Source organism: Lissotriton helveticus, chromosome 6, assembly GCF_964261635.1.
Source record: "Lissotriton helveticus chromosome 6, aLisHel1.1, whole genome shotgun sequence".
Classification (NCBI taxonomy): Eukaryota; Metazoa; Chordata; class Amphibia; order Caudata; family Salamandridae; genus Lissotriton; species Lissotriton helveticus.
The window spans coordinates 612062111-612083636 of NC_136067.1; the positions used below are offsets into that span (position 1 = coordinate 612062111).

Below are 21526 nucleotides of genomic sequence, written 5' to 3' on the forward strand. Positions count from 1 at the left end.
ATTTAATCCAGAATCTGGTACTGGTGCCTGTTTAGCAGGGCGTTAGAGTTTGCCATGCGCCAGTGCATTGCAGCATTCCTCTCTATCTTCCTCCCTGTTAGGTCCATCCTCCTGCTCTCCTTGTCTGGTGGTGGCCCTGTTGTTGTTGGCACATTTGCCCTTTTCCTGGCCGTAGCCGCAATGATGGAGTCCGCCGTCACAGATCCTCTGATGTAGGGAGGATCCTTAGAGGAGTGTTTGAACTTCTTTTCTGTCTTCTACCTCGAGCCGTCTTTTCTTCCTTTCCATTTCGGCCACCTGTTTGGCGTCGAAGTGTTCGGCTGATCTCTTCGACGTATACGTCGACGTCGAGAAGGGCTTCAGATCCTTGGTCGACGCTGAAGCGCCCTTCGGGTCCATGTCTTTCGAAGATGTAACGTTCCTTTTCGGAGACGTGCTTCGACGACCTTGGCTTTTCGCCGGTCTTTGCCACCTGGGAGTCCTTATCCAAGGATCCGCTGGGATATCTGTCCTTGGATGCATCTACAGTCGTCGAGGGTTTCGGCGCCAGTGGTCCTTTCGAGGACTTAGACTCCGTTTTTCGAGGGTCTTGCTCAGACCTTCGGGAGTCTTTCGGGGGTTAGGGGTCGTCGACTCTCCTACCTCCTTTGGAGTCTTCTTATTGGTCTCTACGACCGTGTAGCCGTCGTCTTCTCCGGCGACGTAGTCCTCCTCGTCGCTCGAGAGCCCCAGGTCTCGAAGGGCCGGCGGTTCGCCCTTGTTCTGCATGCTTTGTCTTGTCTCTGACGCTCTCTAACCTGGATAGTCGACGGCGTGAAGGCGGAGCAGGCGTTGCAGTCCTTGCTCTCGTGATCGACCGGCAGGCAGAGGTTGCAAATCGGGTGCTGGTCCTTCTGCGCATACTTGGGGTGGCAGTTACAGCAGAATTTAAACGGTGTCTTGTCCATTTCTCGTGGTCAGGGGGACCCCTGTGCGCGCATTCTCCGTTGGACGTCGACATTTACGAAGTTCTCCTCCTCCTTCGTCATCCCGGCTCGATCGTGTTGTTCCTCGTCGTCTTCTCAGTATTTTCCTTGCAAAATCGACCTTTCTGCGTCTTCTTCTCTCCAAAACTCTGGAGCCCCTTCGGGAATGATCCAGACCCAACGGTGGAAAAAAGAATCTGAAGATGGCGCCCAAAGGTGGGAGCTTCCGCAGGAAGCGTGCTGATGTCACAGGAAGTACACCAAAGGTGGGACGTCGACGCCCACGTGGGCCACGAAAAAAAAAAAGAAAGAAAAGACTACGATTCCGGACCCAACCACTAGTCCGCGGAATAGTGCACAGCATAGTGAATCCAGAAAGATTCACGCTGCAAAACTTAATTTTGGTTTAATCATATTCTCACTGCTACCCTTGACTCTCTCTAAATTCCCATAAGCTTCTACCTCCATTTTTATTCTGTTACATGTCCATACGACTTAACCCTTAGCGGATGTTCTTCTCGCTCTGCAAAATATTGCTTTCCCAGGAAATACCTGCCTCCGTCATATCACAACAATCAGTGTTGTTTTCTTCGTTCTACACTACCACCTGTTGTAAACGTCCTTCCAACTGGGTAGAGATGTAAAGATCAGTGTACCAATAAAGGGGTGTGTGAAACGATCAACTGTGGAAATGTACATACATGAGTTAAGTAAAGAAAGATCGTGAGAATGTAAAGCATGAGAATGGACAACAATTAAGGAGATATTATTAACAGAAGACGAGGCAACATTGCTACTTTGGAAAGGAGCGCTTAAAGTAGCAAAGTGATGGAATGTGCAAGGAACAAAGAAGCGAAACATGAGAGAGATGTTAGAGAATGACTGTAGTAAAATACTTTTGACTTGGGGAGAGGACAACTGATAATGGACGTGATCAACTAAAGGTAACATTCACAATTGATTTTTACGAAAATATGGCGTGTAAAAAATTTGTCATTAATAAAGAGTAGTCGCATATTGTTACATTATGCTTCTCAATAGGCTGATAAATAAAAGAAAATAAATTAATTTCAAGTAATCGCTAAGTTTAAGTATTCTTTGTTAGAGAACAGAGGTGAATAAGACACATAGGGGCATTGCATATTCGTGTTCATCTGGCGACAGGGAGATGGTACCAGAAACAGTGTTATGTGTTGACCCAGCTGTTGAGAGTGCCATAACGGTTTTGAGTACTCAGGGTGGGTCCCTCGGCATCCATGCTGAGGTTACAAATGGAGTTGCCCTTATCCAAGATAAATTTGCTCTTTTGAACGACGAAGCTCTCCCCTCTGCTATAGATACTGACAGTGTCCCAGTTGATAGATATGGCACTATCCTGGGCTGTTGGAACATAGCTGGTCTTGAGTCGCGCATGTGTATTCCCGATTGGATCAACTTTATTCGTCAAGGTGATGTTTGGTCCTTCCAGGAAACTTGGGCTCTCCTTCCTCTGTTCCTCTCTGGCTACTTGAACTTTAGCAAACCTGCAATTAGAGGGAATAGAGGCCGAGCTATGGGTGGCTTGTCAGTCTGGGTTCGTCAATATGAGGGTGTGTCAGCTGAGGAAGTTTATATTGACAGCCCTGATATACTAATGGTTAGTATTAAATCTCCCAGTGGGTTAAATATCTTGTTGATTAATGTATATGCTAGGAGCGTCCAGGGTGGTAGGGTTTCACCTACCCTCCTTTGTCTGGATGCATTTTTAAGTGATGCCCCGGCAGTTGGTCATATAATTGTAATGGGTGATCTGAATACCTGCTTCGAACCACTGAGTCTAGATGATGGCCTTCTAACAGAGACTGAGGATGTGGCCTGGGGAATACCCCAACTTGATTTAGCCCCGATCAAAAAGTGATCCCAATCGGCTATTTTTATTAAAGGGTTGTGTTTGGCTCTGGGATTACGTGCCCTAAATGGTAGAGTGCGCTCCGATAGGATGGGAAAACATACCTTTAGTAATGGTAGATACAGTAGCCGTATTGACTATGTATTATTGGATGTGAAACTATGGCCTAGGGTGGTGGACATGGAAGTAAAGCCACGCCCGGAAAGCGACCACGACCCCTTGGTGGCGGAAATAAGGGATCGTAGCTTTTCGAGACCGGTTAAAAGTCTGCCCAATTTAGCTCAGGAGGTAGTTGTTCTCACCAACGATAAGAGGAGGGTACGCTGGCCCAAAATCTCTGTGGATCCTGAAGCTCGTAAAACGATCAGATCTTTGGTCTCTAATGCTCTGGTTGAGATTTCTAAAAGTGACTCACAGGAGGTGATTAACTCAATGATTACAGACACACATACCAGTTTGTTTATGTCTTTAAAAAAACTGTTTATAAAGTCTGTTTCTAAAAAGGGTAATAGGAGGATTAAGAAACCTTCCAATTGGTTTAATAAAGAGTGCCGTCGGACCCATGAAGAACTGTTTAAAGCTCTAAAACTTAAGAATCCTGTTCTTATTAGATCTTGTAGGAAGGCTTTTAATGCAGCTAAACGTTCCGCTAAGGCAACTTGGGATGACGACCGGTGGTCAGCTCTAACCGAAGCATGTGGCTTTAGGAACTTGCAACGGTTCTGGCACCTACTTAAATGGGGTTTGTCCCAGGATGACCGTCTGAGCCCAGCCTCGGTGGATCAAAAACAATGGGTACTATTCTTTGAGAATCAAATTAGGTGTCTTAGTTACACGCAGGTAAACATCTGTTGGCCATTGTCGGTTGATCCCTTAGTGTTTACGGCTAGAGAGGTCGAATCAGTCTTGCAATCTATTCCAAGGGGTAAGGCACCCGGTCCAGATTGCATTCCAGCTGACTTATTCCAACATGATCATGACCTTTGGGTACCATATCTAGTCTATCTGGTAAATGCTTTGGCCACTGGTGCCAGAATCCCCGAATCCTGGGCAGGTGCAGAAATCTTGCCCATTTATAAAAAAGGCGATCGGTCGGTTCCATCTAACTACCGGCCGATCAGTCTCATTGACGCGGTTCAAAAAATTACAGCCGCCTGGTTCTTGCCAGGATTCAGGAATGGATTGAGGATTATAATGTTCTAACTCCTCTTCAAGCTGGTTTTAGATCTCATGTGAGTACCCTGGACCAGGCATTTCGTTTTATGCTTCTCTATTGGAAGACGGTTGTCCTGGGTAAAGGCAACCTATATGCAGCCTTCGTGGACTTGCGGTCTGCTTTTGATCTCATCCCGAGGGCTGGGTTGTGGAAGTGCCTTTTAGAACTGGGCATGCCACCCCCCCTTGTTCGCCTTTTGGTGAACTTACATGCACATACCTATACCCAGGTCCGCTGGGGTAAACCAGGGGAGGTGACAGATAGGTTTCCAGTGGCCAAAGGCGTTAGGCAAGGGTGTGTGCTGGCCCCCACCCTTTTTTCCTTATATATTAATAAGGTTACCAAGTACTTTGAAAACCATCCGACGGACGCTCCATCCCTAGCTGGAATGAAAATTCCGTTGCTCATGTTCGCTGACGATACTCTTTTGATTTAAAAAACCAGACAGGGTCTTCCACAAGCCTTGACGAGGTTTGAGTATTTCTGCAGCGAACATGAGCTCGAGGTGAATGTATCTAAGACCAAATTTATGGTCTTAAGAGGACACAAACAAATCACCGCAAGGGTTAATATGGGGGGACCCCGTTGGAACAAACTAAGTTCTTTACCTACCTGGGAGTCACATTTAGTGAGACCCTTAGTTGGTCCCACCAGGTTGAGCTTGTGGCTCTAAAGCACCTGCAGATTGGCGGTGCCTTGATCAAAGAGCACAAAGGATCCTTTACGCTGCCAATCTCTCCGCTACTTAAGATGTATGGGTCAACGGTTTTACCCTCAGTCTTATATGGGGCGGAATTATGGGGTTTTAGTAAACTGGATTCCCTACGAACAGCCCAAAATAAATTCCTTAGGGTGGCAACGGGTCTTCCACAGTCAACTCCACGGATCCCGCTTCTGTATGACCTTGGGTGTCATCCAGTGGAGGATCAAGCGAGGTTCCGCCCATTGGCATTTTGGCGACGCCTATGGACAACGCCGGAACTTCATTTTTATGCTAGGGCTTGCTTGGAGGTTAAAGATCTTCACGGTTCCTCCAATATAGGCTGGCTTAAGGATTTAAGTTCTTCCCTTCTTGCCCTGGGGTATGGTGACCTGTGGACAGGCCCCGAATCTGCTGTCTTTCCCTCAAAAAAAGCTCTAAAACTGCGCTACTGGGACTGGGTGGTTTATAAGAGACATATGAGTCTGTGTCCAAGTAATCTTACAGGTTCATTCATTGTCTTTAAAGATATTCCCAAGCTCGAAAAATATTGGGATATGATTACAAAACCCTTGGATCGTAAATTGTTCCACCAGTTCAGATGTGGCTGTTTGCCTTTAAGGGATTTCACTAAAAAGTGGGGTTCTGGTGGGTCTGGGCACTGTCCAAAATGTTTAGGTCAGGGTGAAAGTTTGGACCACTTTTTGTTTGTGTGTCCACTGTACACCGCCCCAAGAGGTAAATGGTTAAGCCCGGTCTGCAGAAGCCTAGGTACCCGCTCAGCTGTTGAAGCGAGTAGAATTCTAAAAACTAACCTGACCCCAGTAATTGTAGTTGGTGTAGCAAAGTACCTAGGCTGGGCTTGGTTACTTAGAAGCAGGTTTATTAAAAAGTTACAGCCAGGGTTTTAACAATGTTTTTGCCTAACTGCTTATGAGTAGCGTATTATATTTGATCCGTTGGTTAGGCATTTGATTATGCTATTAGTTTACTTGTATGAAGTCTGCATATGTGATTTAATATGGTCTTAGAATTTTTAACTATGTATATATTGTATTTTATGTCTTTTATGATGTATTAATCGAATAAAGACTTCTTGAATTGAAAAATTGACACATAGTGTAAAAGAAGTAACCATACTGTGGAATGTAAGGAATTTCTGTGGGGATAAGCATGAGGCAGTGTGGTGGCTACTAAATACCGTACTGATGAGTGACACTCATCAGACATAAATAAAATTGAAAAAGAAAAGAAGAAATAGAAACATGTGCGTCACTCAGCCGCAAATAGTTTAAAGGAAGGGTTGGAAAAACTGTCAGTATAGACTAGAATGGCTGGTGGATCATACAGGACTTGGTACTGAACCATCGAAGATGTCCTCAGAGAAGCCAGTTGGACCAAGCAAAAAACAGGCCAAGAAAACTGTTCGAACTAATCAAGACCCAAACAAAGGCACAACCCTTACAATCAAATAGCACAAAAAGCGACACCCCACACTGTGAAGACTTCTCTGCTTTCTTTAAGCTAAAGACTGACAACATAAGAAATGACCTCATCATGGATGTAAGCCGATTCCCCAACCATACCAGAATGGCTAACACTCAACCTAAAAACATGGCATCTTGGCTGTACTTCGATACCTACTCGGAAGAAACAATACACAAACTGCTCTGCACCTTGAAGCCCTCTAATCACCTCACAGACCCTCTACCTGCTAATGCTGTAAAAGACTTCATCCCCTTGCTCCTCCCTCTCTGGACCAAAATAATCAACTGCTCCCTGCAACAAGGCCTCATTCCAGACGCCCTCAAGGTGGGGCAAGTCACGCCTATACTCAAGAAACCTACAGCTGATCCGTCTGACCTAAACAATTACCGGCCCATCACCAATATCCCCACCCTGGCCAAACTGCTGGAGAAATGTGTCCAACTCCAACTAACAAGACACATTGACCAATTTGACCTCCTCAACTCTCATCAATCAGGCTTCCGAGCGAAACATAGCAAGGAAACAGCTATGACACACATAATTGATGACGCCCTCCAAATTCTTGATCGCAATGAGTCCTGCCTCCTCATCCTTCTTGACCTCTCGTCAGCATTTGACACGGTCAAACATGAGAACTTGCTGGAGCTGCTAAGCACTAGAATGGATCCTCCCTCTCCCCCACACTGTTCAACCTCGTCATGGAACCGCTCGCCACCTTGCTCCAAGCTTCTAATGTCCAATTCCATATGTACGCCGACGACACACAACTGTACCTAAAGCTTCAATCCCCGGAAGATATCAAACATCTGAATTCCACGCTTATTAACACTCAATCTTGGCTAGCCGATAATCACCTCAAACTAAATGCTCTGAAAACTGAGTTCCTTCTCATCTCACCCCCGGCGAAAATTTCCACCACCCAAACATGGCTCAACAACCTAACAGCACTCAATGTCCAACCCACCATCGTGGACTCAGCGAAATCCCTGGGCATCACACTGGACGCCAAGCTCAACATGCAGCAGCACGTCAGCAAAGCCACAAAAGCAGCTAATTTCCAAATCAACACAATGAGGAAAATCAAACCCTTCCTCCCTGCTGAAGACTTCCAAACTGCTGTACAAGCGTTAGTCATCCCTCGAATAGACTACGGAATTGTGGCCCTCAGCGGACTCCCGCTATCCACAACAGCACCCTTAAGAGCCTCCCTGAACGCTGCCGCAAGACTCATTACTGGCTCAAGAAAACATTCGCATATTTCCCCAGACTTAAAGTCCCTAAAATGGCTGCCTTTTGAAGCCAGAATACAACTAAAAATTGCAGTTATGACACACGCGGCCGTGCACCACAATGCACCCAACTACCTCGCTCAAAAGTTGTCTATATCAGGAGGTTCGAGATCCAATAGAAGCTCAAAAAATCTACTCCTGAAACCCCGTAGATTCCGGAAAGAGAAAACCTACAAGCGCTCCTTCTCAGGAATGGCACCCAGGATCTGGAATGCGCTCCCTCCTGAAACAAGGCGTATCTCCTCCACTGCACTCTTCAAGAAAGAGGTGAAAACCATCCTTCTGGCCAAGATCTCCTGAACCTTATAGGTGCTGGATCAGAGACTCTGCATTGCCTTGTGTCAATGCTCACCTTGTCCTTTGGCACTATACCTCTACTTGATGACTATACTAAAACACTGGTATAAGCCTTCCACACACCCAAGGTGTACCTGAACACCTCTGTAGTGGGATCAATGACTTGTGCCGTCTCATATTACTTGTTTACCTGACTGTATATTGATATGTTTTATGTATGTTATTATTATCCTTTCATGTTAGTGACTACTACATTGCTCCCACTACCTCTGTTCATTCCTACTGCCCCTACCTTGTCATTGTGAAGCGCTCTGATATCTGTAAAGATCTTGTTCGCGCTATATAAAACTTTGAATAAATACATAAATAAATAAATAAATAAATAAATAAATAAATAAATATGGCCTAAACCCTAATTATATTCCTGATCTTCACAGTGCACTTACACAAGACCCAACTGGTACATTGTTCAACCTTCTGATCCAGCAGCAACCTGTTATCTAAACACACATCCCTATCTTCTGTCCCACAGTGGGTGCTATTTGTTATACATGAGATAAGCCTTACCCTTGATTTCACTACAGGCATATCATGCTCTGACTTCAGCACCTGTTCTTCACTCTTCACGTGCCCAATAGTGGTGGCCCAGTTAGGATCATGCCTCTTTGTTTTACAGGCTGCTCCTCAGCCTCCAGATCTTATACACTCCAACCTAGCGATCATTTTACGTTCATTGTTTCCTGATATCATCTGCCATACTGTTATCTACAAGTATTTATTATTACGTTTTCCCTCTCTTTCTTTTGCATCATCAGCCTCATTCTACTCAAAATATTCCACTTCTCACTGCAGCCATTTAACTATGATATACTAACTGCTCTGCCAGGACCAACCCTCTTGTCCACAACTTTAACCAGTGCACCATATTCCCTAAACATCTATAGAGAAAACTGGAATTCTTAATGGAGTTGACTCATTGGAGTGAATGCAATCTTCATGCATGTAATGCAGATAACAGACAGAGGAAACGTCATACACCCCTCACCTACGTCATTACCAGATTGCATCCCTACTGATTGTTACAGTAAAGTAAACGCTTCTCGACAACAATATTGTTACATGTCACAGGCCAACACCATAACAGTCTAATGCAAGAGTACACAATTCACATCACACAAAAACAGGGTATCCATCACCTTCTCTTACTTGTCTACTATTACCAGTCTTGTGTCAATCATGCTCACTACCCTGAACGAGGCCCCACTTTTCCCAGGGTAAACCAGAGACAGACGCATAATGCCTTCACATCATTGCCAATCTGTCCCGCTCGCATGAGCCTCAATCTCTCAGGTGGTATATGCTCCAATATTTGTACAAATAGGCTGTGATCACTCTATGGGCCCCATTACCGCCACCATTGCAGAAAACGGGACCGCCAGCCTTAAGGGCGGGGGTCCCGATGTCTGCATTAGGATGCGCCCGCCACAGTGGCGGGCGCATCCCCCCATTTTTAACATTGTGGTGGGAGGTGCTCACTGCACCGCCCGCCACAATGTTAAAAATTAATGTGCGCATTTGCATAAACAATGCGGCAGGCACCGCGCGGTGCCTGCCGCTTTGTTTATGCAAATGTTGGGGGGTACCACCGGTACCCCCCGTGTGCACCCCCCACCCCTCCTTCACTCTGGGGGCCATCAGGGGGCCCCCAGAGTGAAGACCACATGCCTTCCGCCACGGAAAGGTCATCCGATTTGGCCCATACTAATATGGCTAGTGGTGTCTATGAGACACCGCCACCATATTAATCCTTTTCCGCCCAGGCCGCAAGGCCCCTCTATCTTAAAAATGCATTCAGGATTCTCCAAGCCATCCAATCTCTCCTACCTGGTTTGTGGGATCAGTGGGCCTTGCGTTCCTCTAAACCTCGTCAATGTGAACTTACTTCCACCTTGCACTTCCTTCTATAATTCATATTACTCATTGAAGTTTACCCTCCACTTTTAAATTATGTTATTCACTACTCGCCCTACTGGACCTCCAGAATTTGGTTGCCCTGTCCCCCACATTGTCCACTGTGCCTCACCTTGTTTCCGCTACCACCCGTTTGCCTAATGAGAACACCACCACAAACTGCAACTGAACATAAACATTTTAGAGAAGAGAACTTTTGTCAAAGGGGACGGGTATTAAGTTACTAAGAAAAATGTATCCAAACATCTGCAAGTGCTCTTCGTGAAGCCATGCCAAACAAGGAGTAACTGGCTGCAGCGAGCTCTTGCCAAAGCACGGTGTATACATACACTAAGCTGGGAGGATAGGATTTCACATTTTGCTTTTGCCTTCCTTAGGTATGTCCCTTCTCTTCACATCACTAAGAGAGAATAAACCTAAGCAGACCACGAGAAAACAAGAAGTAGATCATATAGAGGTTAGTCAAATAATGACATTACATTGAACCCCAGATCTTACAGGATGAAAGGCACACCTTGCACGGCCTTTGAAAACTGCAAAGAGTGCTGTTTTATAACACGAGAAAAGCCAGTCTGTGTGTGATTAGGGCAAAGCTAGGTTCACTCAAAACCGGAGGGGAAACACTTGCTCGCAGTTTTGTTGTGTAGTGGAATGCAACGTGCCTCTTCGTGATGAACATCTGCCGTTTTTTTTTTATTGTTAAAAGAATATAATACGTATTTCTATGTATCTGAGATAGGATTTCAAAATTGGCATTTCCTGGCTTATTTATTAAAGAGTTGAGCAATGCTGCACCCCCCTCCCCCACCACCCCTCAAAATCTCTCTCTCAAATCTTCAGAATCTTTTGCTGACTTTAGTTTATTTAGAGTATCTATCTATCTACTTATCTATCTACCTATCTATCTATCTACCTATCTATCTATCTATCTATCTATCTATCTATCTATCTATCTATCTATCTATCCATCTATCTATCTATCTATCTATCTACCTATTTTAAGGGCTGATTCACAAAAGCATTTATGAGTGTGGAAAGTAGTACCACGGAAGTACTCTTTTACATACTCTTACAAGCCTTGGTGAATCAACCCTGAAACAACTCCTTATAAGTAAAACAGCAAGCAGAGCACAGTTCTTTTAATTTGTACTAATTATATATATGAATAGTCGCTGAATATTACCCATGCACACATGTTGGGGCTAATTCACAAAGGCATACAAGAAAACATCAAACAGTTCAACAGGAGTACTTCATTACACACTCCAAAATACTTTTGTGAATAGCTCCCACAACATCCATTTAATAATTTCTGCTTTTACTTTTGTGACTACCTCCCACAACATCTGTCTGATAATCGCTCCATTTCTCTCTCAGTCTGTCTGTGTCTCTCCCTCTCTCTCTTGCGTTGATCTCTTTCTTGCAGGAGCGGCTCCTCCATTAGGATGGAAGAACATCACCACACTGCCCAAAATGCCCCCAGGATGAAAAATAAAATGGTAATAAAGTTAATTACCATTCTATTTTCCATCTTCCCGCCCTAAACTGAGTTTCTGCACGGGGCGGGGCTATTGCTGCTGAGTGGCAGCAGGGAACTGTGCACTTCGGCTTAAAGTGTTCATGTCTTTTTGGACGGCCATCTTGCTACGGCCAGCCAGACATGCACATTTTAAACTTACGGCTGGGTTAGAGAAAGCAAAGGTCTGCATGCACTCTTGAGAGAGGCTACTCCCTCCAATCCTGGTGCTTCTCTCATCCTGGTTACCAGCATGGATGCAGCCTCAGGATTGCTTAAGGGAATTTACTGGAGAACTGAGTGCGGAAGACATCGAAGGTCATACAGCAAGCAAGATAAGTGTTTTTATTTCTTTCTATTTACACACACCACTCACCTTGCATGCATACATGAACCAACACCACATTTGCCCACCCCTTACTCTGCCAACATGCCAACCGCTGCTAATTTCTCGTAATTCCTCTATCACAGATATTCCACACTTGTATATGATACAGAAAGCATTCCTCAATCCCTAATCACAACTCATTTTGAACTAGCTGTAAGGGGGAAGCAATTATGTAGAGTAGATCAATTCCTTTTCACTCTTTATAGTTAGGCTCTCTAGCAATGCATCAAAAATGTTACCACATTATAGTCAATGAGATGTTGCTTTCAGTATTGAAGGCACTGTTTCACTGAGCTAAGATCATACATTCGGAATAAAATAGTCATCTCGTTCCATCCCTGCCCTGTTAATGCAGAATAACAAATGCACGATGGTGTGATGTGTCAGAAAACCTCACCCTAGTTCCTGGTGGTCCCATTGCACCTGGTGGTCCAGTTACTCCGGGGCTCCCCTACAAAAAAGCAAATAGGCAACATTGAGATAAATTGCATTCTACTCATATCAACAAAGGGTTCACCTAAAGAACACATTTGCAGGTAGCCTAAATTTTACCTAAAACACATTAATATGTAGACTAGATTTCACCTCTAAAAACACATTGATATGTAGACTAGACTATTGTCCAGCGATTTAGGCATCAGGTCTAGAGTCAGAAAGGTGTCAGTGTAAATTACAATGCAGCCATGCTGCACACTGCGTGACCTTTGAGCAAATGCTTTTTGTGCCCGGCTGGTACTTTTTCCACAAATTATGACCTTTCAATGTCTTCAGTAGTGTGGCATCACGCCAGAAGAAAATTGCATCTATGCTTAGTTGCTGTGAGACTGCAGGGAGGTGGTACCCCAACTGTAATGAGGTGGCATCCCGCCGGTGCATTGAGAAAGTAGGGAGGTGGTACCTCACCAGTACAGTGAGACTGTTGAGAAGTTGCACCCCACCAGTCCAGTGAGACAGCAGGGAGGTGGCATTACATTTGTGCAGGGCCACTATTAGGAGTTGGCATCTTGAGATTATAATAACCCGGTATTTGTAAAGCGCGAACTAATCACTAGAAGGGTCTCAAGGTGCTGGGGGCTGTCGGGGAGATTAAGCGAGCTATTGCCCAGAGTCACATGGTACTGGGCTGAGCTGCCGCCGAGGATCGAACTGTGAGCCCCATGCCCCGGAGTCAGCCACCCTGTCCCCTGCACCACATCTCTACCCTTCAAAAAGATCGTGAGGAGCTGGTATCCCACTGTTACAGTAGGAGAGAGGGAGGTGGTACAGCGCAAGTGCAGTCAGGCAGTAGGAAGTTGGTATTACACTGGTGCAGTCAAACTGTAAGCAAGTGGCATCTCTCTGGTGTAGTGAGACTATAAAGAGGTGGTGCACTGGTGCCGGGAATGTCATTCCTCGAATAAGTAGGCCATGGGTTCCCTAAATGCTGCAATACCTGACGAGGCGGAAGGGGGAGTTTTTCATGTTTCTCAACTGCCATGCCTGCTCCATTTTTTTAAGAGCGCTTGTAGAGGGATGACAGTGACGACCAGAGACACAACTTGCAAGGTGGTCAAAGCTGCTGATTTTCTATCTTCCCTTCCTTCCATGTCTGCACTGCACACCTCCTGCTGTGCTTCCATGGCCCATGTGGGAGGGGATACGCAAGCAATACAGGGAAATCGAATCATCGGACAAAATAAACACATACACAATTCCATGGGTCATAAAATAAGACTTGCATAAAACATTAGTTAATTAGGTTTTGTAATGTGTGACATTGCTCTAGTGAGTCTGCGCTTGTTCGGTGCCATGGCGAATTTCAGGATGAATTACATGATGCTGCACTCTTGTGTGACTTAAGAAGGTGACCAAAAATGCTTATAGATTGTGGTTTTCCATATGTAATTATTTAGATGAGTAGCATTACCAGGATAACTGGGTAATTGCCAGGAAACAAACTAAGTTCTAGTTACAATGCCCCATATCAATGTCCCTAACTATGCACATGTTTCATACCCAACATATGAGCCATGTATTGGTGTATTGTATATCTTCTGGTGTGAGTTGTGGGCGTACACACTCCTACCACCATCTATCGCTTCAGCATCTGTGTATTCGCACAGTCTTGAAAAGATAATGCAAGCCTTGTCTTAATCTGGTGGTTTCTTTGATGTTGAGATCTCCTTTTTACTGCCCACATTTGAAAATGCTGAATGGAAACAAAGCACAAAGATCTTACCATTCGACCTGGCAGGCCTGGTTCTCCGGCATCACCTTTTACCCCTTGGCGTCCCTACAATCGATCATTCAAGAAGTGGTTAGTACTGGAATGCCCAGGAGCCTTCTGTACTTAATTGAACATTTTATATTGAAAAACTTACACCTTTTGCAGTCTTATTACATATCATATTATAAAAACGGTACATTATAGAAGAGCAGTAAGCAATAAGCTTGGCACAAGAGAAATATTACGAAGAAAAGCCTTAGACTGCGGCAAAATGTAAATGAACTTAAACACAACCTACATAAGAACTCTCAGTAACCACCACCACATCTATTTCCTATAGCAATAGAGAACCATGTGTATTAGACGTAGATACCGAGAAACACTTGCCGCACTTTGGGGATAAGAGGATTTAAAAAAATGTTTGTTCTCCATAACTCTTACAGGAGCTAATTTTCATGCGTATAATAGAACTTTGGCTCCTATAGCTGCTGCAACAGTGAGATAATTTCCTCGGTTGGCCCCCAAATATATGCAATCTTTCTTCAGGAAGAGGAGCATAAGGCTCCCATCAGCTAGGGTGAAAGTCTGCACATGATTGAAAGGTTAGAGACCGCTGGCACATATCCTATCCTCGGAACTTGTTGGGCTAATCTAATGCCCACTGCTCTTTACCTGTTTCTAGTATCCTGGTCTTTCCGCATTCTAATTGGCCTCTGTTTTGGGCAATAACTTTGCCTAAAATGGCCCACATGTGTCCTTCAGCAGAAAACATAATCCCAAAAATCGAAAAAAAAGACTGGCTCCATTTGGGAAGTAGTGGGCTATAATTTGCCGAATTCCATTAATTTTGGAATTAAGGAAAAGTGGCCACACTGATAAACCCTCGACCTCACTTTCACTCATTATTTAACTTATACATCTCTCAATAGGAAAATATATGACAAGGGGAGTGAACACGGATTATGCAGATAAAGGAATGACACTCTCTTTCCTTTCTCTGCTCTTTGTGTGAGAACGTGTATGGGGCAAAGTGACACACATGTGCGTCAGTTTTTTTTTCTCAATAAATGTCCAATCCTGCTGTGAGAGCATGATGATTGTGTCTTGAAAGAGTGGCTGGTTTCTAAGAACTGTAACTGACTAGTGAAAGTACCTTTGTTCAGGACTAAAGACACGTCCTCTTCCTGCACCCTTTGCACCACAGCTTCCCACCTAGAGAAGTTATTCCTGTTTACCACAAGCGACAAGTTTTATCACAACAAGAATTGCTCCCGATATGTTATACTATAGAATCTGCATAGCTTGATCGCCCACTGCAGCCCCCCTTCTGCCTCCAATGAGCTATAGAGCACTTTGGAGGTTCCCTCTAATTGTTGAGATATGTGCAGACATTCAAGAGGATGGCTATACTGTACCAAGTCTCAATGACATGGCAAAAAAGTAGAAAAAGCTGACAAACAAGAATGATCTGCTAAATGCTGTACATTGGAAATGGAACACACCTGGTGAGCATGATCAGTGCACTTGGAAGCTTTACGTCAATTACTATATTTCCAGTTCTGCTGGTAATTGCATGTAATTGTATCTTGTTCCAATTGAGAACATGCAAGTTTATGTCCTTGGCGGAGAGGTGTGGGCAGCTATAAACCACTAAAGACATCACATTTGCTTTGTTTACAATAGACCGCGGTGCGCTACTGAACCACACTCTTATGTTTATATGACTTTCCAACCCAAAAACCCCTGTAGCATGATCCTTCCTTCACAGAAGGATTTAGTTACACACTCATTCCATCATAAATACCACATTAATATAAACTTACTGGTTCTCCGGGTATAGACAGTCCGTTAGGTCCCTGTGGGCCTGGGGGTCCCTGGGGACCTGCAGAACCTAGCTCACCACGAGGTCCCATTGGGCCCTGAAATTGAAAGAAAAAAAGACAAATCCTCAGTAAGGTTTAGAAGATTGTGGTATGTGCCCTGCATCTAGTACTCCAGGCTTAATAGTTGTGTTATTAAGCACTTGTATACTATATCTTCTATACCATAGGCTCATGCTCACACAAACTAAATCTTGAAGTACTGCCTTGTTGTCCTACCCCCCCCCCCCTCAAAACACAGCTGGTTATAAGATGCACTAGGCCTGAGAACCCAAAGCCAGTGTATATCTGAGCAAGGCAAATCTACACAGTGCAAACTTGCACTGACATGGCAAGTAAGAATGTGGCACGACATCTGTGGATGTTCGCTCAGTGCAACAACAAGGCACTGCCCAGCATCATGATGAATGCGCATAAACCACTCACATGACCATGTCCTGTGCAGCAGGCGTCCTACTGTGCATAGTGGAGCTCAAAATCCGCTTAGGAGAGACATTTTCAAAACTATACACAAATTAAGAACTTACCACGTTGGATCAACACCTTTTGAAATAACTTGTGTGTTACATGTAATTACCCCTATTAAACATGAGCACACACATACGTTATGTCTTGGGGAGACTAATGGCTGTGCTCAACCCCATAAACTAAGAATGAGGGGCTTTTAGGCCAAAATATTAACCAATATCATTATATTTTGTGAAATGCACCTGAAGAATGCTTCCTCAAGTGATATTTTCAAATTCCTCTTTTTCAACTTGGGACTTATCAAAATGACACAAGTAATTGTACATGCATTCTATAATTTGTTCGTGATACTGTCTTTGTGTATTGCCACAAGGAACACGAAAAAGTGTGTGAATGTGATCTTTGTGAACAATTGAAATGTTTTAGCAATTCTAATCATCAGGAATTATTAAGAGCCGATTATAGGGTATTGCAAAACACGCATTGGCTTAATGTGAAATGGATAACTGAAGGAATAAAACTGTTTGTTATATGAAAGGAAAATCAAAAGCAATTAAGGACAAACAAACCAATGAAATACACTGAATTGATTGAGAAAATGGCAATGGGTTTATGAGGAATTATTACAATAGAAATTAGGACTCTTATTCATGACTTCTGGAGCTTGTGTAAATTGCATCTTAGAGTGTAAAGGTGGAAGGCAATAACAAATGCTGGTCTTCAAATCCCTTTAAAGGGGCCATCCAGGATGCGAATGGTGTCACAATACGTTTGAAGACACTAAAAGGAACAGTCTAGAACACCTATTGTTAGGGATTGTTTAGCGAGGGAGGTCTGTTTAAAAAGAGAAATACTGGTTGGCTCCTGAAAAAACGTCCTCAATTTCGTAGCACAAACATATTTATGTACACGCACACACGCACAGAAACGTAAGGGATGGACACTTGTTGCCCTTAGTGTTCTAAAATCCTCACTCTCTGATGTAAACCCTATAATAACATCTGCAGCTGTACCAAGGGCTTTTAGAATTTCAGAATGTGCGATGCCCATGTCCCGTTATCACTGAAATGGCACTTTTATAGCGCCCAAACCCAAGGCCATTATTGCCACTCTTGTATTTTTACCGCTGTACTGGTGCAAATTTTGACACCACAGAATTCACACTAAGCATCATTTACCTTTTCCCTAAACTGAAAGTGTTTTTTTCACTTTATAAGCCCGTCCTTTTGAATCTGTGCAGCAAGCATGAAATACACCCTGAGAATTAAGTACGTTCATGCTATAAATAATGATATTCATGCATAGACCACATGATATATATAATAAGGCGTCCTAGACTAGTACAGCCCCAAAATATTAAGCAAGAGAAATAGGTACTCACACGAAGGCCATCGTTGCCTCTTTCTCCCCTGGGACCTTTGCTTCCTGGGCCTCCCTAAAAGAAGACAGAAATAATGCTTTAACAATGTCCAAATTAAGTGGCTTTTCAAAGACCTATATAAATTCAAGGTAACTGTTACGCGCGTTAAATCTGAGAAACTGATGGCATTAGGCTGGCTACACGTTGATTCCCATGAGGACCCAATCTGTGACGTGGTGGAAATAAACCCACAAAATAGTGTTGATTTTGTTGAAATTCGAGATTAAAAGGCAAAATACTCAGAAGTACTTCCTAATCCGAGGTGCTTCTCATCACTGCCAAGCGAGGGGGAATTAAGGGGGATTCTGTGTGCAAAATCAAATGACAGTTCTATAAACAAAGCGGGGAACTTTTGTTTTCCGCCCACCCAGGTTATTTTACACTATGTGGAAAAATGCTAAGATCTCTCCTGGAATTAAAAGTAAACAGTGCCTGTCAAGGTGCCTGTGTGTCTGGATAATATGCTATGCCTCCGGATTACCAGGTTTACTAACTTTGCATTAAACCTTCTACTTAAAGTGCTAAAAGTATTACCATGAGAAGTTTTGGACCATATAAATCATGAACATTTACTCTCCACAGTATAATGACTATAAAACAATGGCGTAGCTATATCTGCTTGGAACGTAGGCACCCCTCATTTGTGACTGTAGACTTTTTTGATATTGTGCACAACCCTTGAAATCACACACACACTGCAGTTTTCACAAGTTTGTATTCAGGGAGCAAAAATATTAAACTTTAACTATCTTGGCAATATGTTCAGGTTCTCGCAGGCCCTCTCACTACATCATGTGTACTTACTGGTGGGCCGGGAGGTCCTTGAGGTCCCACGCTGTCTTGGGCACAGGTGCAGGAGTGTGGAAGAGCTGGACATTTTGCTTCTTCCCTCTGAAAATGAATGACAATTGGACCGTTTTTTAAACATAGATTAGAATATAAAATGGCGTCTAGTTTTGAAAGTCCACGCGGAAATTCATTTGTCCCTCAGGAGCATCCATAGTCATTACTAAATGCCACTGAAATCCTTACCTTATATGCAAACGTATGCTAAATTTAGCAGTAAAAAACGGTGCTCAATAGAATGAAATGTCTCGTCCACACAGCACACAGTTACATTTCTTTGTATTTGTTAATATTGAGAAAAAAAAGCAGCTAAAAAGTCAGTTTGTGTTTTTGGGCTTCTTCCTCCAGCTGTTGTACAACTGCGGGTGAACTACTATAGTCCAAGGAAAAGGGGTTCCCTAGATCATAGCATGTTCCAGTTTAGCACATTGAATCATTATTTCAATTTATGCAACACAAAAACTACACACATTTACTTTATTTTATTCACAAATTGTTTATTTTATTATGATAGTTTGTATAGCGTCCAGGTCACCTTCTAAGCACTCTGGAGTGTTGAATGGGTCCACTGTTGCTGTTCAATCCAGAAATAATTTTTAGGAGACGAGGTTATTGGTCTAAATAGAAATTGTCATGAGCTCACTAGAATCTTTTGTTTCTTTGATGAACGCTCATGGTCTAAGTGCAGATAAGCAAGAAGGGGAGGCTTTGTCTAGCAGTTTTGTGGAGCACTCTTGGCTGTGTGATGCTCACAGTTAATTGGCTCAGCTAATTCCAAGACATTTGTCCTTGCACCTTATGTCCTTGCTTTCATGTTTTCTTATATAAACTTGCAACAGAGAACTTTCATGAACTGCAAAATTTCAGTAACAGAGGGATTGTAATTGAGGGTCATTTTCAGGAACTAGTAAGACCCCACTCCACAGAAGGAATTGAACAAGATGGAAAAGGTTTTGATTCTGACTTTGGAACCCATAAAGAAATCTTGAAATGTGTAGGATATTGTTATCTTTCATATTTAGGGAAAGTCTCGAAATCTGAATTTTGATTTATCTGCAATTTGTTTTCTTAGGGGGCATAAAGACACTGTTGTTATAATTTTAGTGGAATAGCTCACATACCCTTATGCTCTACTCCTGATACCTGGGCTCGAGATGTGGAATGAGACAGCTATCATTAGTGTTATCCGTTAAAAGTTAGTGTGTGCATTAATTGGTGAGGAAAATGTGAGTTTAGGCATTGAATCATAATTGTGAGTTAGGAGGGGGGTTTTGTCCCATTATATGGATCAGTCTTCGGACAGAATTCTCCTGTGTGCATCTCACACAATTTGTAAATCAGCCTCTAACCACATGAGGTAGAGACAATTCCCCTTTCTCCAGCAATAGAGGTTCTTAAAACACTCAGGTTCTCATTTCGAGTCTCCAAGGCATACTGAAAAGTACAACTACCCAGGAAACACCAATACTGCTCCGTTCAGTGGTTGCCCTAAGCTGTTTTAACACCACATTCTGAGTTCAGCGAGTTAAAATGACATTCGTGAGAATAGTTTACTCACATTGAAAAACGGTATAACATAACATATGTATTTGTAAAGCGCACATTCACCGCTACGGGTATCTTGGCGCTGAATAACAGATGTTTGTTGCTACCCAACTCAATGGTACTCATTTTATCGACCTCAGATGGATGAAAGGCTGAGTGGACCCACCAGGATTTGAACCTGTGACCATGAGGTCAAACATAGGCCCCTGCAGTAGACGCATTAGTCCACTGAGCCACCAGACCCGGTATGTTCAGTTTAAATTGTTTCCCTGCAAAAATTCTTTCAGGTACTACCTGGAAGAATAATTTTTGGAGAAAAAATATGAGTCTATATGAAAACTTGAATTATAGGGTTGGCCAGAATGTATGCCCAGAGGAATTGCTATTGGTCAAAATTAATGCAACATTGTCCTAATAAGTTTGATTAAATCAGTTATAAATCCTTTGTACAATGCTTAAAAATGTATTATTAAGTGCATATAGTCACTTCACTTAGTAAGGATATGACCAAACAATGCAATATGAACAAAACGAATATTGTGTCCGTATATACTTGAATGTAGTATGATTTGCCTCCCAATTTTTGTAAACCCTTGACTTGAATGGGGTTCACCCCTGTAGTGGCCTAGATCAAGTTTATTAAGGTGGGCACGGCCACTCAGGATTGCACATGCAGAATACTGCGGTCAAATACCACTGTGGGTCTCATGCCATTCTCAGATTGATGCACCTTCTGCACTGATTAACAAGCCAAAATTTAGACTTTACTTGTGTCCGATTCTCTCATCATCAAACAAACTACGGGACTGCATATTGTTTAATTTTCCTGTCTTTCTCTTTACCCTGGTGTTCCACAACACTGATTAATGATTTCTCTTGAAACATATATGCATTTTTGAACTTCATCATCAGTTCCTTTAATTTACTGTGCTCAGTTACATCCTGTTGTTGTCTTCCATAGGTTTCCTCATACAAAATGAGTGAATTTCTGTCGTTTAAGGATTCATAAGGATACCAATGAATGGTCACAACAATCTACCATAGCCCTAGATTTTTTGTTCTTCATTCTAAGGTTGAGGGTCTCCACATGCCTTTCAGATGTTGAATTTAGAGGATTTTGCAAAGAAGAGTGTGGCTTGGACCTTTGCTAATCTTTAACGGAATAATTGTTTTTGGTCTCAGGCCTTCCATCTCATTTATCATCTTATGACAAGCACACCAACATGATAGAGAATCTAAATATGGGAAATATCCCTTTATATACCTAAATATTAAAATGGTAGAATAGCGCAGCCAAAGAACGTTGCACTTACCATAGAAGGAATGTCACAGCATTTGTCTCGGCTGGTCCAGCCAACAGTACACACAATGTCGAACATCTGGAGCTGGAACTGTGGAATAAAGGAACCGAAGAATTGTAATCAAGCATCATGTTATCAGAAC

At 43.1% G+C, this 21526-nt stretch overlaps 1 protein-coding gene across 6 annotated transcripts in view; it reads right to left on the reverse strand.

The window, feature by feature from the left end:
• The window catches only part of COL12A1 (collagen type XII alpha 1 chain), a 433058-nt gene that overhangs the window by 42060 nt on the left and 369472 nt on the right, over positions 1–21526 (reverse strand). For all 6 annotated transcript variants that reach the window (XM_078648068.1, XM_078648070.1, XM_078648071.1 and 3 more), the window contains 6 exons: positions 21397–21474; positions 18497–18583; positions 17654–17707; positions 15748–15843; positions 13937–13990; positions 12116–12169 (listed from right to left, as the gene is read on the reverse strand). In XM_078648068.1, the coding sequence (XP_078504194.1) occupies positions 12116–12169; positions 13937–13990; positions 15748–15843; positions 17654–17707; positions 18497–18583; positions 21397–21474 (423 nt within the window). The remainder of the gene's footprint in view (positions 1–12115; positions 12170–13936; positions 13991–15747; positions 15844–17653; positions 17708–18496; positions 18584–21396; positions 21475–21526) is intronic.